The following is a 17,931-nucleotide window of genomic DNA, read 5'->3' as shown; positions in this document are numbered from 1 at the left end:
ACATTAGAAGCCACCCATTCCTGCCTGGTTTCTGGTATTGATTCTGTTATAAAATAGCATCAATTTTGAGAAGATGAGGGGAACATACATTCAATGAATATTTAAAAACAAATAAAACGTATCAAACTTTGTGCTTGCTGGCCTTATTTAAATCCATGTCTAGAATTTAAAATAAACTAAGTCAGCTCTTTAGGAGGTATAAACTGGCTTAGATCAGTTTAGGTGAATAGACCAGTGGAGGATCTAACTTACTATGTTTTAAGTGCTGTTCACACCAGTGATTTGTGTAATGCATATGGTAATTGTTAGCTATAGTACAAGGCAAAAAGAGAATATACTTACATTTAGATTGTAAGCTTTTTAGGGCTGGGACTATCTTTTTGTTCTGTCTGAGCCCAGCATGCTGGTATCCTGGTCCATAACTAGGACTGTTCAGCGCTTTGGTAATACAAATAATGAATAATAACTGTATACTATCTATTTTCTCATTCTATATTGAGACTTTTAAAATGTAATCCTGACTAAATAGTGATGTTTCTGGGTAAAGACTTACAATGGAGATTATGGTATACTTTATTTTGGTCTTTATTTATAAGATCATGCTGGACTTCATCTAGGCTATGTTTTGTTGATTATAATAAGCACAAAGAATGGCAGAAAATACTTGTTCACCGTCCTTGCATTCATATTTTGCATTCCATTTGCGGCTATATGCTGCAGAACAGGTTTTGTTGTTTGACAGTAAGTGTAATATTTTTATTTTTCCTTTTCCATTTGTTAGAAAGAATTTGAATATAAGGAAACACTTTCAGAAAAAGTGAGACCTTCTTCATCAAGCAGGTAAGTAAACTATACAGATATGTCAGTGTTTACAATCTGGTCCCACCTGATGTGATTTCTGCAGAAAGGTAAGATCCACATGATCGACACACACTGGCCACTCATTCATGCCCATCATCACCCTGTCGCCAACATTTGGCCTTTTGAAAGGGTGCTGGAGGAGGAGAGTGCAGCTTTTTTGCAGGGTGACAACCCTTCACATCTCCACTGGCAGATCAGACCCACCAAGGGCCTTTATCAAAATCTTCATCTGTTTGTGCCATGGGACCCACAAATGACTCTAGCCCACAGTTTTACTCCTGGGGGGAATTCTGCGCCACTGCACATGTGTAGAATTTATGTTCCCCACAGATTTCTTTGCTTCTGTGCAGAAAAATGACTTTCTGATAGGGAAGCCACAAGAGTGGTCACATGACCCTCCCCAGCAGTATGTTTTGGGTGCCCAGGGCAGCCGGCAGAGAGGTAAATCACTGTGGGGCAGGACTGGGGAAGACCTGGCTAGTGGCTCCTACCCTGTGTTGGGCTCAGCTGCTAGCCCCAGCTAGGCTGGGGAGGACAGGACTTCCTCTTCCCCTACACAGCATCCGGAGCCCCCAGATTTCTCCACCAGCTGCAGGAATCTCTGCAAACTCTTCAACCCCTCTGCTTCCTGCACCCATCACTTCTCAGCTGCAGGGAGAGGGATCCCTGTACAGGGAGCTACTCCTCCATCCACCCAACCCCCATACATCCAGACCCCCTCATACCCAGTTCCTCTCATCGAGCCTTCTGCACCCCTGCACTCAGAACACCCCTGATGAGCCCCACTCCCCCTGCACCTGAACCACCCCGATGAGCCACCTGTATCCCCATCCCACCGAGCCCCAACCAGCTGCACCTGGATCCCCACCCCACTGAGCCCCACTTCCCCAGCATGTAAACTCCCCACTGAGCCATCCAGACCCCTCCCCTCGCTGAGCCCCAACCACTTCACCTGCACACCTGTGCAGACTCCCATTACCATTGCACCCAGAACACCCCGAACAAGCCCCTGTACATCCAGATTCCCCCACACCCCCGATCCCCCACTGAGTCATCCACACCCAGATTGCCCCACACACAACCCTCTCAACCCACACCTGGATCCACCCACACTAAACCCCTCCACACTTGGATCCTGTCTTGCTGAGCCTGCCTGCCCGCACCTGGTGCACCTGGCATGGAGGAACAGAGCCCTGGGGTGTTTCTGGGGCAGGTCTGATCCTTGCGCTCTGTCAGGGTTGGGTGCAGCCTCTCCACTGAGTCCACGTTCCAGTGGGGAGCTGCACAGTGATCTCCCACCCCTGTGCAGCCAGTGGCCTGTGCTCCCCAAAGCCACGCTGAAGCCTCCACATTCATTTGATAAATAAAATTTGCAGAATTTTAAAATATTGTGTGCAGAATTTGTAATTTTTGGTGCAGAATGCCCTCAGGAATAACAGTTTGTACCTGTCTCAACATGTTCTTGTTAGGTTAAAGCATATAGGGCTTTTAATACTTTTGAACTGAAATTATTGTGTTTGTGGAGTTCACATTCTCTATTGGGTCGACTAGCAGAATTTTTGTAGGCCCTGCAGGTTCTTTTAGTAGTGATAAAATCCATGTAAAAACAGAAATGGACAATTCAGGCTGTCTCCTCCTCTTTCTCTTTCCCTCTATCCCCCTTCTCCCCCCCCCCCCCCCCAAAAAAAAAAAAAAAGATATAAGCTTGTGAAAACGGGATTATAAGCAATATCTGGATGTAACTGCAATGAGAAGGTACTCTACCTGGCATCCACTATAAGAAACTCAAAGCTTATTTTGATATGTTTATGAATTGATGCTTCACAGGTCTCTGTCTTCTACATACTTGAGGAAAGCTGGGAAAACCATCCCTCCATCTACAACTACATCTTCTCAATACTTGGGAACATTAAAGGTCTTAGACAATAAACACTTGCAAAAATATAGTGCTGAGCTTGACAAAGCGGATAGTTTACGAGCAGCTGTTTATCAGGTAAATTTTGGCATATCCAAAGCCTGCATGTAAAAGATCCTGCCAATAAGAATAAAAGCCTGTTAATTATACTCAATATCTGTATGCACCTTTCTTAAATTGAGACTTTTTTTTTATTTTTAAAAAATTATGCTTCACTACAAAGCATATGAGCCAAGAAGGGTAGATTCAGATGAGAAAGAAACATACTTATCTATATTTTACTATTGTGGCAAAATGTTTTCAAACACAATAGATTATCTCCGTTATTGTATTTGTTGTTTTTTATTTTTAATGTGTATCCTATAGTTTCTTTTCTCTGTATTTTCTGTTCCAAAGCTACCTTTCATGGGAAAGGTAAAAAGAACTTGATGTCAGAACTTAAATTTTTCCCTAAAGCAGCATAATCTATCTGAATTCTGCCCTCTGTAGTAAAAATTAGCATAAATCTCAACTGTGGTCATATCTGTTTATTGATCATAAATTGTTTCCGCATAAGGAAAATCATATTCACTTAACAGTTTAATGGTTCTAAATATCATGCTGTCTCAAGTATGTGTGCATTGACTCATAGCCACTTTCTAAAGTCAAATAGTCTTCATTAAGATATTTTAGCTTCTCAGTACAACATACTAAACACATGAACAAATGTACAAAATTTGACCCTGATCCTGAAAACACTCATACACTTATAAAACTTTGTGGGTGTGTATTGCCTTTGAAGTCAATGGGTTGAGGACTTTTCACTGTAGATATTTCTGAATTAAACATATAATAGGTTAGAGGTTTTTTACTAAATTTTGTAGTCCTATAGATCCTAAATGGATAAAATGTATTCTGTACTTTTAAAACAAAAATTATCCAGGGGAAACTTAAAATAGTGGTTGTAAGTATTTTGTATTAAAAGGTTTAATAGCTGCAGCTCATTCTTGTACATGTGTACATGGGGATGCTTCCTTCGCTCCCCAACAACTATTTTTCTGAGGCCCTATTGAAGATTTTGAGAAGTAGTATTATGTCATTTGTATCGCTCTGCTCTCCCTTCCCTCAACCCCCCAGGATTGTAACACTGGAGGTAAATCCACCATGATGCTCCTTCTTCTTTCCTGCCCTTCCATGCTCACATTCTCTTTTTTATTTCCATACTGAAATCTTTTTGTTAAAATAAAGTTATTAATTTCTTAGGTTTTAGTCTTAAAAGTTGAAACTTTTGATCAGAATGTTTTTTGTGCTGCAGATCCTCAGAATGTGGTTTAAATGACACCTCACTAATCCAGATGGGCTTATTGCTATAGAAGTAGTTTGCATACATAAAATGATGATGGTGGTGATGGTGGTGGTGGTTATATATGAAAACAGAAATACTGTCAGTATTGCTTGTGGTCATTACATCAGATGTTGCTTTATCAATAATACTAAGTTACTTTGGTACAAGATCTAGTTATTGTTTAAAACTCTTCAGCTACAGCTTTTTCCTTAATCTTTTAGGATTGGTTGGAAAAGAAAAGAGTCTTTCTACTAGAACTGCAAAGAATTAAAAGGAACAAAGCAGAACATTTAAAGAACGCAAATGAAAAGGTTTGTTTAAAATATTTGATTAAATGGGAGCTAGCCAACTGCCACTCTATAGAGTAATGTCATTACAATATTTGTTGTGGTGTATTTAAAAAAGGAAAGAAACACAGAAATGAAATAGTGAAAACTGTTGTTATCCCCTTCATTGGGGCTACTTTGCAACCACTCTGCCATCAACAAGCATCTCTAAATCCATCATAGAGAGCCACAAGAAGATTACTCCAGTTTATGTGGAATGGAGCTGATGTAATAGCTGTTATATGTCCTAATCCTTGTGGCTGCCACAGGGAATATGGCTAGGGAAAAGAGGAGTGTAGCTGGTGCTTCCCTGCACCCTTAGAATCCTTGGATGCCATATAAATTAAAGCTACCTTTGCAGCTCCCTTCTTGTTTCACTTTGTGCATCTTGATTACAGCCAGCAGTCTGGGTCCATCTTTGTATTTTTATTATGATGATTATGGGATAGTCTGTATTTCAGCAATGAAATTTAAAGAAGTCATGTATCTGAAGATTTTCATGCTCTTGTCTTGGCTCTTCTGTATTCAGCGGTATATAATCATAGAATCATAGAATATCAGGGTTGGAAGGGACCTTGGGAGGTCATCTAGTCCAACCCCTTGCTCAAAGGAGGACCAATCCCCAACTAAATCATCCAGCCAGGGCTTTGTCAAGCCTGACCTTGAAAACCTCTAAGGAAGGAGATTCCACCACCTCCCTAGGTAACCCATTCCAGTGTTTCACCACCCTCCTTGTGAAAAAGTTTTTCCTAACATCCAACCTAACCCACCCTGCAACTTGAGACTATTACTCCTTGTTCTGTCATCTGGTACCACTGAGAACAGTCTAGATCCATCCTCTTTGGAACCTCCCTTCAGGTAGTTGAAAGCAACTATCAAATCCCCCCTCATTCTTTTCTTCTGCAATTCCAGTTCCTCAGTCTCTCCTCATAAGTAATCTACATTTAAAGCAACATGTACGCAATTATATTATATTAATCTTTCTTCATAAATTCTCTTAATTTTTCCTATTTAAGAACTAATGTTTTTTTTATACACAGTCTTCAGAAGTGAGTCATAGTAGTTTCTATATCTCCCAATCTTGTAGAAAACAGCCTCATACTGTAGGTCAAAAAAGTTGGTCATGCTCAAGCAGTAGTTCAAATCACAGCTGAACCATTGATTTTAGAATGCTTTCTACAAGTCAATTTTCTTTCATTTTTTTCTTTGGCTAATGCTACATTTGAGAGTTTAGAAAATGCAGTGTTTTCTGAAGTATAAACTTTTCTTATGTAGAAAGAAGCTACTAAGAAAGAAGAAGCAATTGCATCTTTTGAAGCCTGGAAGGCAATGAAAGAAAGAGAAGCAAAAAAGAAACTAGCTGAAAAAAAGAAGCTTGAGGAGTTGAAGAAACGGAGAGCAGCAGAACAGAATGAAGAGAAAAAAGAAGCAGCTCAAAAGGCAGTGAGAAATCTATACCTGACAGACACTTAACTCAAGAGAGTCCTTAGTAAAAATGTAGTTGTTAACAACAAAAGAGGGACCCAAACCATACCCCTAGAGCTGGATACCCTGATCTTTGGGAGAATTCATGTCTAGATTGTTATCTTTGTAGCAGGGGCTAATCTCTCAACCTATGCACATACACACATTTTTTCTATTGACATTTAGGGTTTTTTTAATGTGAAATACTTTGTTCCATATACGTAACACAGAATAACGTGTTGGCAGCAGAGAGGCTTTTCTAATGAGCTGGGAGTAGTAAATTCTTGCTCCTTGTAGCAGTATCCTTTGCTAAGCTACAACCCTGTGAATGCGCAATCCAAAGGGGGATGGGTAGGAAAGAAAAAATATCTATAATGTAATGGAAGGTTTGGAACAAAGATGTTATGCAACTTTGCTAATGGACTTGAGGTCTTCTTTAGGCATTTGAAAAATGGAAAGAAAAGAAAGCAGAGTATTTAAGAGAGCAAAGTAGAAAGGAAAAACAAGCTGAAAGAATCAAGAAGAAGAAAGAAGAGGAAGTTATTGCAGAAAAGAAACGAGACAGCATGTCTGCTGTTGATAAATGGTACTGCTACAGAGGATTTAGTTACATAACTGTGTACGGGCCAGCACCTTTGTCTTACCATTTTGCAGGGAATATTTGGTCTGAGGGCCTGAACCTGCAGGGGGCTGAGGATCCTCAATTCTCACGGAAATCAGTGGGAGGGAAGGGTGCTTAGCACCTCACAGGGTCAGGCCTGTTGTTCCCAAATGTGAGTGTGGTAGCTTTATTTTCATTCCCATTTGTCCACCTTATAAAACTTGCCATACAGCTTCTAGTCAATCTGCTGAATTGAAAGTCTCTTCTCAAGAAAGGCCAATGATTTGAAAACGCTGCAAATCAAAAGTGAGGTACATTGGGTAGCATGGAACCTTGTACTACCAATCCCATGCTTAATTAGTAACCCAGGATTAAAAAAGCAAGCACTACAACTACATGTTATCAAATTTGTCAGTAGACATAAATGTCAGTTCCTGGCAGTGTCCATGATGTTTGGTTAACCAATCACATTTGCAGCATTTTTTTAATTCAGTGAATAGTATGTTATATTTCTCTCCATATTTAGGAATGAAAAAAAGGAAGAATTTGTAAAACAAAAGAAGACAGAAAAAATCCAAGAGAAAAGACGGCAAGAAATAGAACAATTTGAGAGGGGAGAAAAAGATAAAAGGGCTATGGAGGAATATGAAAGATGGCTGGTAAACATATTTGTTCACACTTTACTACATTTATCCTTGTGTTTTTTAACAAATAATGCGTGTGAATAACTTTTGAATTATAATTTTCAATGCTTTTCATCATGTTATGAAAATGGCCAGGTGATGGCAGTAGTATATACCTTTTCATACAGTTCCTCTGAGGGTTATTTTAGCAAATCACTTAATAGTGCAGTGTATACAGCATCTGGCATACATGCAATATATTCTCCCTATCTGTATGCCATTGAGTTCTTTGCATTTTACAGTCAGTGAAAGTATAGTCTTCTCTTCTCCCATTCAATGTCAGGAAGAACCACCTCTGAAGGGCCAACTCAGCACAGCACAGAACCAGCAAAGGCTAGAAGCAGCACCAGCTGCAAAAGTGAGTGCATTTAGATTCAAGGAAACAGTTTTAAATATGGCGAGTTGTATAAATCAATATAAATAAGAACGATTACATTGAGGTTTGAGATTACCTCCATTTGATAGGAAGGGGTGACCTCTGGTGTGCTATTTTGGGAAGAAGTCATTAGGAGCCTTTCCAGTCCCACAAAAACCAATAAGTCAAGATTTCTTTACCACCGCTCAGGGGAACCCTAGGAGACAGACAGCTAATGCACAGGAACTTATACTGTGCTCTCAAAGGGTATGATTTTAGGAGAATGTCTAGCTTCTTCTGCCCCATCCCTACCAGCACTTGTCGTGATGCTGTTGGCAGCACGCTGAGGCATCAATCCTGTAAACAGATAGTCCCACTAAAGCGAAGCACCTACTTACGTGCTTAAAGCTGGGTATGTGCAAAAGTGTTTGCAGGATCAGGGCCTAACTGGCATGCTTGTTGCTGCTCTTCTGAACAGGAGCAGATTGTACCCCACATCACATCTCCTCTGTCCATTTTCTAAAATCTAGGCCTTGGCTGTGGCTCAAGTCTCTGTATTTTGAAGGTCACATCAGCCAATGTTTCTGTTCATCCTTGCTCTGCTGGCCAGAGCAGTATTTAGGCTTATATAAAAACAATGAGAATGTAAAACTCACTTTTTATAAATTTAGGGAAAGAACACTTGTGTGACTCAAGTTGTCAATTTATTATCTAGGTAACTAGGAGGATTTTTGTATGTACCCAGATTATTGGTGTCAGTAGTTCTAAGAAGATAAATAAGTGTTCTATTAAAAGACAAGTAACTTAATGAAAATCTGTTAATTCTTCCCCTAGCAATCAGTAGGGAAAACTAGTTTTGAGAATTAACTAAATCTTTCAGCTCATGGAGCAAATGGCAGCATTTATGGATAGCAAAAATAGGAATTTAAAAATCCTCCCTAAATACTTCTAAAACATAAAAATACAATAGAACAGGGAATTCTGTTGTTACTGAAGTGTCATAGTGTGGCATAGAGTTCACTGATTATCTCAAGGAATGCTTATCTGAAGGGAAGGGCATGGACAGGACTTTTTCCATCTTGAAATTTAAAACCCCAGAAATGGAGACAGAGTTTTTGTTGTTAAGACTTCCAAAACTCTTAACGTGAAAAAGATAACTTTGTTTCCCCTACAGTTAGGGGAAATTCCGCTTTTGTGATATTATTTACCTCTTAGCTACTCAATTTAATAGCAATATTGGTTCAATTTCCATTTTGTGATACCATGGAGTCATATAAATACCTAAAATAGATGAACAGATGCATGTAGGCACATTATAATGTTTCCCAGCATATATACTGACACCACACCTGGTTCTAGCTGGTGAGTAGTGAGATTTCAAGTAAGCACTCTTTCAAAACTACAGATCTTGGAGATTTGTATAGTATAGCAAGTTTATGTACCCTCTAAGAAGCTTGGCCCTTATTCTGAGGCTTAGCACTGCTCAACACCCAGTTTTTAACAGTATTCATCTCATGATGCACCTTGTACATTTGTACACGCTAGGAGTTGTGGTTAGTTGAATTAGATGGGTTTTACAGATTTGTTATTTTTCTATGTTGGAAATAACTCGGATGATTTTACAGATATATGTTGTTAAGGCTTATTTTGAAAAAAATTTATATATTGGAAATCTAGCTCAGTAGTGGTGTAGTAGTGCTCAGCAGTGTTGAAACATGGGCTTTGCTACTGTTCCTTTTATCTTTCTCCCTAATGCTTCATTAACTGCGTAAAACAAAATCGTTACGTTGCAGCCACACTGCCATGGGGTATGGTCTTATCAGATGTTGTAAATGAAGAAAAGTTGCACTGACTCATTAGGTCTGTTGAAGCAAGTGTGCAAAAACAGCAGTGTGAACGTTGAGCCTCAGGTTCTCAAGTCCAGTCAGACCTCCGTGCCTGAGCTTGGGTGACTAGGGCAAGTCTCCTCTGGACACACAGTATCCCTGCTGCTATTTTTAGCATGCTAACTTGAGCCCTGCTAGCACGCACGTCTGTCTGCCAGGCTGGGAGGCTCACTCGCAGCTGCAGTGTAAACATACCCCAACACAGGGTCTCTGAAACAAACATTATTTAATGTATGACAGACTGCTGCTGCTATTTTGTTTCTTACTGTATCTCTCTTTCATAATTCTGATTATGCTTCCCTCAACACCTGTGTGCACACAACCTTCTTTATTATTTGGGGAGGAGGAAGGTTTTTGGTAAATTTATTTCTCATGGGGTTGTGAGTAGTGGTGAGGACTATTTGTACAAAAGGCTGTGTTGAAGGGGTGGGAGAGATAATAGCAGAAGCGCTCTGTTGGCAGGACTTGCTTATCAAATGTTAAAAACCAGCAAAACCAAAACAAGAACACTCAAACGATTTAAAAAAAAACAAAAACCCTTCATTAATGCAAATTAAGGTTAGGAACTGAAATCTCAAGAAATCAAGAAATTCTTAATTAAGCTGCCCAGACCAGCTTTAATGCTCATCTTGGAATATATGCTGTGAAATTAGGTTTTTCCTTAAACAAGCATACTATGCAGCATGTAGTCAGTAATACAGTGTTACATATAGCAAGGTGCAATTCCTTAGTAAGATATTATTTGTTAAGTACGGGCTACTAGTGATACGATAAATGCTATTTTTTTAATCATTACATATCAAATACCAGTCCTAAAATTTATTTCTGTACTCAATACAGATTCCAGAGTGACTGTAATTAAGTTAATTCTGAAATACATCCGCAGTATGTGTGAATTTATTCCAAACAGTGTGCACGAATCATATATTTATTCCTTTTTAGAGTATGTATCTGTCCTAAACTCATATGCAGCTCAGTATTTCAACAATATAAAATTTTGCCTTGACAGTACAAACTCTTTCCTCCGCAAACCACTACATTGTTCCCTTAGAAAATCCTAAAGAAGTAACTTGCAGCTTGACTGAAGGTCAAAAAGCTCAGGCTTTGTCAGTCAAATGAAGGTTTGTGCTGGAGTGTGGAGAAGAGAGCAATGGCAGCTTGTAGAGGCAAAAGTTAAGTCAACTAGTCTGGAACCTCAAAGCTTATATTATCATTTGGGCCCAAGATATTCCTCGCATCTCTCCATTGATTTCGGTGGAACAGTTAGATGTGAATTTGACCAAACCAGACTGCCTATCCCTAATTCAAGAAGCATTTTAGAAGGAGTCAGAGTTTGGGAATTCACTGACTGCCCACTTTGAAATTTCTGTTGAAAACCAAGGTTCTCTACAGAATGAATTATAAATATTTTACAAAGGAACAAACTAAAAATTTCACGTAACGTGAAAATATTTTTGCAAACTTTCTGCTCAATATCATTGTTCTAATTTCCCAATGGTATGTCTAAAACTATAAAAAAAGTCATTAGAACCTTATGACACTGTTAGCATGACATTAAAACGACAGAGATTTGTTATAGCTAAACTGTTAAAAACCTGTTTTATTACAGCATAGTGCCGGAGTAATTTAGAAAGCACTGAAAGGTATAGACATCAAATGCCATCCTTTTTTATTGAAAACAATATTTAATATTGGAGTTCAAGAGTCCTATATTTGAGGCATTAGGATGTGAATAGGCAATTGAAGATAAATACAGAAATTAGCTTGCTATGCCTTGTATGTCATGCTCCGTGTTTGGGTAGTACACAGCATAGCTCAGCTCCAAGCATCCACCCGAACCTTGGAGAAATATAAGTCTGTAGCATGGATGTTGCACTGCTCATGCTGTGTAGCTGTATTTCTATAAGGGATGCTAGGATGAGCTTCCAAGCACAACTCACCATTGCACATTAACATTACCTCTATATCTTCTCTATAATACGATGCCAGGCTTGTCACTCAGACTTTGTGTCACTATGAAGTGTAGATGGTCTGAGTCAGGGTGAAGAGAGCACTTTTTGTTTAAAATATCTCGAGGTTCAATCATCGCTGGGATTTGTCGTCCGTTTCGATCAAGTTCTCAGCCATTTTCATCTTTTTTTACATTTTATGAATTGCACCAATGAAACATCATGGACTTTCAACTAATATCTTTTGTAAAATAGTAATTATTTAATTTTCCTTTGACACAGTACTTCTCTGACACAACCTCCTCTAATTTCAGGAAACGAAAGAGAGGAGAGACCAGATTGAGAAAAAACAAAAGAAGCTCCAGGTTATCCTTGAGGATGAAACCCCTCCTCCATGGAGCCCGCCTGGCAAAGCTGTTTCGTCAAGGAACTACTGAGATGTCCATTACCCTTTGTGAGGAAAGTTCATGTCCAAAGTTCTGACACTGGCTAATCATCAATATTTCACAACAACTGACTTTAAAGTGAATTGATACTGGCTCTTGCATCCTTTCTTTTTTAGGGTGATTATTTTTAGACTCCTCAGTTGGAACAACTGGGTGTATGTGCTAAATAGCTCAATTGTTCTTTTCCATTACATTTCACCAAAAGATTAACTTGTGTGATTTTTTTTTTTTTTTTTGCAATTAATTTCTTGGTTAAACTTTGTGTCATTTGGCCCCTTTTGGTGAAAATTCATGTTCGGGACACGCAGGGCCGGACTCTAACAAACCCTTCCTCATACGAGTAGCGCTTTAGCCCACAAATGATGCCATTGAAGTCAGTGGGCCTGCCTGTGGATTCAGCCTGAGTAAGGATGTCAGAATCTGGCCCAAAATGAGTGGTCAAGCAAGTGCTAGATATGTTCCCATACAAAGTGCAGGGTGAAGAAGTAGAAAATATTTGAAACCATCATTCAAGCATAGCTTCAGAGCTACATTATTTATAAACCGGTAAACAATCCCTGAAGATTGGCAGGGGGAATAAATACATTAAGCAAAAGGAAGTAAAAAAAAAACAGTCCTGAGGTTTTTACTGTATGATGAGACTTGCAATGTGCAGTTGTGCAGAATGTAAGGATAACTTAGGTTTCGCAACAGGACAAATATCTTTGTCCGTGTTGAATCAATGGTGCTAGGTTTATTCTGTGAAGAGGGCCAAAGTATATTTTTATGATCCATGGGCCTAGCCTATAATAATAGGGCTATGTGCAGCGGGGAAAGTAACTTAAAGGACTTACCGGTACTCCGAAGTCCTGAGCGTGTGGCCTCGACCAGAAGAGGTGGGGCCTTTAAATACCGCTGGGGTAGCGGCGGCAGGGCTCTGGTGGTGCTTTAAAGAGCCCAGGGCTCCGGCCACTGTGGGGAGCCCCAGGCCCTTTAAAGCACCAGCCTGGGGAAGCTGGTCCGGTCCGGAACGGCATACTGGTTCTTGCTGGTACGCCGGACCCGACTGGCTTACTTTCACCTCTGGTTATATGCTACCTTGAGCCTCAGTAGAGCTCCTATTGATGTGCAAAGATTGATGCTAAGATATGAGCCTTTTGTACTAATGAAACTTTTAAAGGCCAAATTCCATTCTCAGATACACTCAAGTATGTGCACAGTAATTTCATTAACTGTCAGTATAACTGGAATTATTCCAGAGAATATGAGAACAGAATTTGTGACCTCATAGCTGTTTTAGACTGTCAGCAGACTCAGAATGACAACTTAGTAATGGTAATACCCCCTCTTGCACCCCAGCCCTGAGCCCTCTCCCAGAGCCAGCCCTCAATACCCCCTCCTGCACCCCAAGAAATATTACCAATAACGGTAATATTACCCTATCAACCAACAAAGAACTCAGAGTGTTCAACCGTCTGTGCCGGGTATTTGTTCAACCATCTGTGTCGGGTTGATATGGCTCTCACATTGAAGGTTTTTTGCCAAAGTGGCCTCCACTTCAAAAATAGTGAAGAGCAGTGGCCTAAATAATATGGTCATGTTGTGATTTGGACTATGTGGAGCACACAGGAGTAAGTGGACAATATTACATCCACTACTCCCCGTACTGCATCAAGTGGCTGGGGAGGTAAGGGAACACTCTGGCTAGCACAGCTGAGCTGTTGTTGGGGCATTATCATCCTACGCTGGTATAGAGTAGCAGGAAATTACTGCCTCTCATCCCAGAGTAAGGAGGCAACTGTACTTTTGGAGGGATGTCCCTGAGGTACAGTGCCTCTTTGTCTACTTCTTGATGGTGCATCTTATGGTCTCGCCACTTCCTCAAGACTGTACCTAAAAGTATAATCTAATCTGTATGAGCAGAATTTCAACGAGAAAAGAGTTCTAATGCCTTTTGCTTGATTAGTCTTGACTAATTTGTAAACCCTTCAAAATTAAGGAGCTGATATCTGTTAAAATTACTGTCTTCTATGTAAAATGTTTTAAAGAGATGATCAAAGATTTTAAAGAGCTTTAAATAGAAGTGTTCTTTCATGTTAGTCTTGGAGAGATTATGGTGCAGCAGTAATAGTGAAGGTTGCACTGCAGAGTTCAATTTAAAACGGGTTGACATTAAACCTTTATTTTGTAAAAATCTTATTGAAATAGCAAAAACCAGAACATAAAATATAAGCTTTGAGCACTGTTTTAATTTTTCATGGTGGTTTGATGGAAATGAATTGATAAGGAAAGATTTAAGAGTTTAAAATTCTTCCCTCTTGGTGATTTTCCCCTCCCTGCTGAATTCTCTTTTTTGTACCCCTTTTTACAAGAAATCTGAAATACTCTGGGCCATGCCCTTTGGCTACATTGTTGCTCCTCATGGGCTGACTCCAGAATACATACATAATACATAGGCTGTATTTGAGAGAGAGAGAGACACACACATACTGTTGATAATGCACTTTAGCACTCCATAAATTTTTTTTCTTCCATCCTCCACAGATACCAAAAAGCAATGCATACCCCAGCTTCATTAGACTTTCACTCTAATAAAAAATCTTAACAGTGACCTCAGCAGTGTTAAGGCAGAATAACTTTATAAATGTGTGGAATATGTAACGATCAGATGTGCTGATCTGTTTCTGTAAAAGCATAGGAGGACACTGTTAAGAGTTTATATTAGAAGGGGTGTATGTCTTGCTTTTGGGTATCTGCTGGAGATGGAAGTAAAAGCCTCATGGAATATTGGAGTGCATTGTCAATAGCTTTGGAGGTAATATGAAGGTGGAAAGGACTATCTTGTTAACTTTTTATTTCCTTGCTTATGTTTTGGTTGGATGGAGTGTGTCGTGTTACATCCTTAATTGTCACTAAATATAGTTTTGTTTGCTAATTTTTATTTTGGAGGACAGTTTTAAAATACAGACACTATGGAAAGGAAGGATAATTATCTCTCGTATTAGATTATACACTGTGTCTATTTTTCCCTTCCTCTACATATTTTGTGTGTTATAATTTTCTAAATGTATTAAAAGATTATGTTTTGCAGTCCATAGGTTCAAAATCCATGTGTGGTTTCCTCCCCTCTGGGAATTTGGCCAATAAATCTCTGGCTACCGTTAGTTGTGATTACATATGGAAATATGGGGAGATGTTTAACAGTAATACCCATTTTTTATTTTATTTTTTAACTGAATAATTAGGGAAGTAAAACATGGAGAAGTTTATATGCTGTCCGGGAGAATATACTGAGGTGAATTTTATGTATGTATAATGACCTATTGATTCCCTCAATAACAAGATTTGCTGATCTTGGGAATAAACTTCACAGTGAGCAACATTTAGGAAAATGGAAAATATACAGGGAGCAGGGTTGATATATGAGCACATCAAGATCAGAAGAATTTGAAGTAAATAATGCAGACTAGCTACATGACATTTGGGATGCTGTTTTACCTAAATAGTTTTGTAGAGTTCAGAAGCATGCTGGGCATTTAACAAAGTAAGAAAGATAGCTCCCTGCCCCATATATCTTATTTTTTTTTATTATAGACATGACCGTACAACTGCTTTGGATACTGTCAGACCTCTATTGAGCGTGCTCACAATCTAACATTGTCTCATTCCTGTTTATTGAGCATGCTCACTACTAAACATTACCTCATTCTTAGCTACTGGACAAAGCTGCTCCAAACCATCCCAGGCTGGAGCTGTTTGACCTCTCTCTACCCTTATACTGCAGGTGCTCATTCCCAAGCATTTTCTCATTCTGAACATACTAACTTGTGTTGCTTTTCCTCGGAGCCATGATTATCTCATCTGACCTTACTTCCCATGCTCCAGATCACCATTACTTTGTGGCCATACCTTAGTAACCACAAAAACAATGAGTGGGTCTGGTGGCACCTTAAAGACTAACAGATTTATTTGGGCATAAGCTTTTGTGGGAAAAGCCCACTTCTTCAGATGCAACATTAAGTAACCTACATTCTACTGGGCATGCTCAGCCCAGAAATACTTTGTGGCCATACCTCATTCTACTTGCAGCACCAGTCTTGTGACCTAAAGCATCCAGTGGTATGTGATCTGCAGCTTCTCAGTGGTGAAGTGACTCCTGCTTATTCAAGAAGGAAGCTAGGGATACAAAATGGAGATTAGGAATACAAAGTGGAATCTGGGGAATTTCACTGGTATCAGCTACAAAGAGCATACTTCTACCATTGATGAAAGAAGTATTATAGACATGCAAAGGCATCTATAGTGTGTCAAATTCAGTGTTTCAAATATTATGGTGAACAGTTGTGAGACTTTTGTATAATTTATCTTCTAAGTGCTAAGTCAAATTACAGGTTGACACGTACTTGGCAAGAAAAATCTGATAAAAGCATAAATAAATGTACTTTAACTTGTATAAAATCTTCTCATTTTACCTTAATTAGGCAAATATTGTAAATATATTGTTGTACATAGGGGAAAATATTTTGATATTAAATTTTGTTTTGATATAGTGAAATCAGTGGTTTCATTTTAAATTAATTTATGAAATCTTACTAGAAACTTTCTATGTATTTAAATCACCTAATCAGTTTCAATGAACACAAACCATTCTTTCATGATTGCTAATATTATAAATAGAACAGAGGGACAAATCCAGGCCTCAGATTTGGAGGCAGAACTCCCCTTTCATTCCATCCTTCATGCTAGGAGTCTAGGGTTGTTTGGCTCATTGACTCTACTTTCTGTTACTTCCGTTCCAATACAAAGAAACCACTGTGAAACACCAGTGTTTCAAAGTTATGTACCTGACATATGAGCAGCATCTGATTTATATTTCCCCCCAGGTATATTATTCATCAGTCAAGCTTCTAAGTTGATGCATTAAAAGTAGAAATGAATGACCAAGTTAAACTATAAATGCTTTCCAAGCCATAGCAACCAAAGAACATCATGGTATGCTGGCTCTGTGTCCCTACCAGTGCAAAGGGAAGGACAGATATTCCCCACCCCTTTTGCTCCAGAACTGGGGATCTGCTCAGCAAAGGAAAGTTTAAGTAAATCAACAAGTGCAATGTAGGATAGAGGAGTGCCTGGGACAATCTACTTTTTTGTTTAAGACCATGGATTCTAAACATGCATGTTTATCCAACACCCCCATTCTGAGTAAGAAAGATACTATACTGATACTTTTCCATCTTTCCCCTGAACTCTTCAAAGATTTCATTGCATTTGAGGCCAGAAACCCATCTACTCTGGCCTTCTGTATATTAAAGCCCATTAAATTTCAGTCTACCCGTTTTGAGCCCAGTAACTTGTGTTTGACTAAAGCACATTTGTTCCCTTCACTATTCTGCCAAGAAATCGCTCTAGCTACACTGGTGTGATGTGTTTTTCTAGACAAATCTATGATTAGCCTCAGCAAGTATGGCAGAGCAAACTGCAACTAGTACTAATAAAGCTGTGCCATCTTTGTAGGCTCACAAATGATATATAATCCATAAAATGTGATTTCTTGGGTCTCCTAAGTACCACAATAATGTTTCAAATGCTGGTGAACAGAAGAGTGAGGGCTACTGGGGGGCATCCGTTTGTGCTCTTCTCAGTTGGGGAGGATCATATGAGTAGTTCAGGGGGTGGTTCTTATATTTTTAATCAGGGCTTCAGTGGCTGGTGGCAGGATCAGCTTACCAAAGAGGCAAAACAGATGGTAGTAAAACCTTTATTAATTGCTGCTAGGATGAATGCGGGCTGTTAGGATGGACATCTGGTGGTTTGCTTAGGAGCAACAGATCCCCGAGAGCTACCTTCAGCTGGTGATGGAATGCTGACTTTGGCCTTCCATCAAATACTTTTGGTGCAGCAACATCTCCACCTTTGAGGACTTAACAGTTTAAATACAATCTTATTTCTTCAAGGAGTAGAAGAAAGTGTTCATGAAAGTCTTCTAGAGCTAGAGCACGAGAGGTTGCCATAATGATGGATGTTAGCTAACAAGCACCATTTACATAATACAAAAGAAAAAAATTGACTTGAAAAGATTAAGTTTTAAGTTTTTAGAGGGTTGGTAATAAACATGTAAAAAGTAAATAAGATGTACATGCAC

General features: G+C 39.2%; 1 protein-coding gene across 3 annotated transcripts in view; it reads left to right on the top strand.

Annotated features, from left to right (window-relative positions):
* MAP9 (microtubule associated protein 9) overlaps positions 1-16,211 on the top strand; it is a 30,892-nt gene extending 14,681 nt beyond the window's left edge. For 2 of the 3 annotated variants that reach the window (XM_084625684.1, XM_084625682.1), the window contains exons 8-14: positions 782-840; positions 2,689-2,854; positions 4,322-4,411; positions 5,702-5,869; positions 6,331-6,476; positions 7,018-7,150; positions 11,679-16,211. In XM_084625684.1, coding sequence (XP_084481810.1) covers positions 782-840; positions 2,689-2,854; positions 4,322-4,411; positions 5,702-5,869; positions 6,331-6,476; positions 7,018-7,150; positions 11,679-11,801 — 885 coding nt within the window. In that variant the 3' untranslated portion in view covers positions 11,802-16,211. The remainder of the gene's footprint in view (positions 1-781; positions 841-2,688; positions 2,855-4,321; positions 4,412-5,701; positions 5,870-6,330; positions 6,477-7,017; positions 7,151-11,678) is intronic. The other variant, XM_084625683.1, reaches the window with a different exon arrangement.
* Positions 16,212-17,931: the final 1,720 nt, after the last annotated feature.

Source organism: Lepidochelys olivacea (genome assembly GCF_965140295.1).
Source record: "Lepidochelys olivacea isolate rLepOli2 genome assembly, chromosome: 4".
Classification (NCBI taxonomy): Eukaryota; Metazoa; Chordata; order Testudines; family Cheloniidae; genus Lepidochelys; species Lepidochelys olivacea.
The sequence above is the reverse complement of the archived record's forward strand: the minus strand, read 5'-3'. Positions and strand labels throughout refer to the sequence as shown.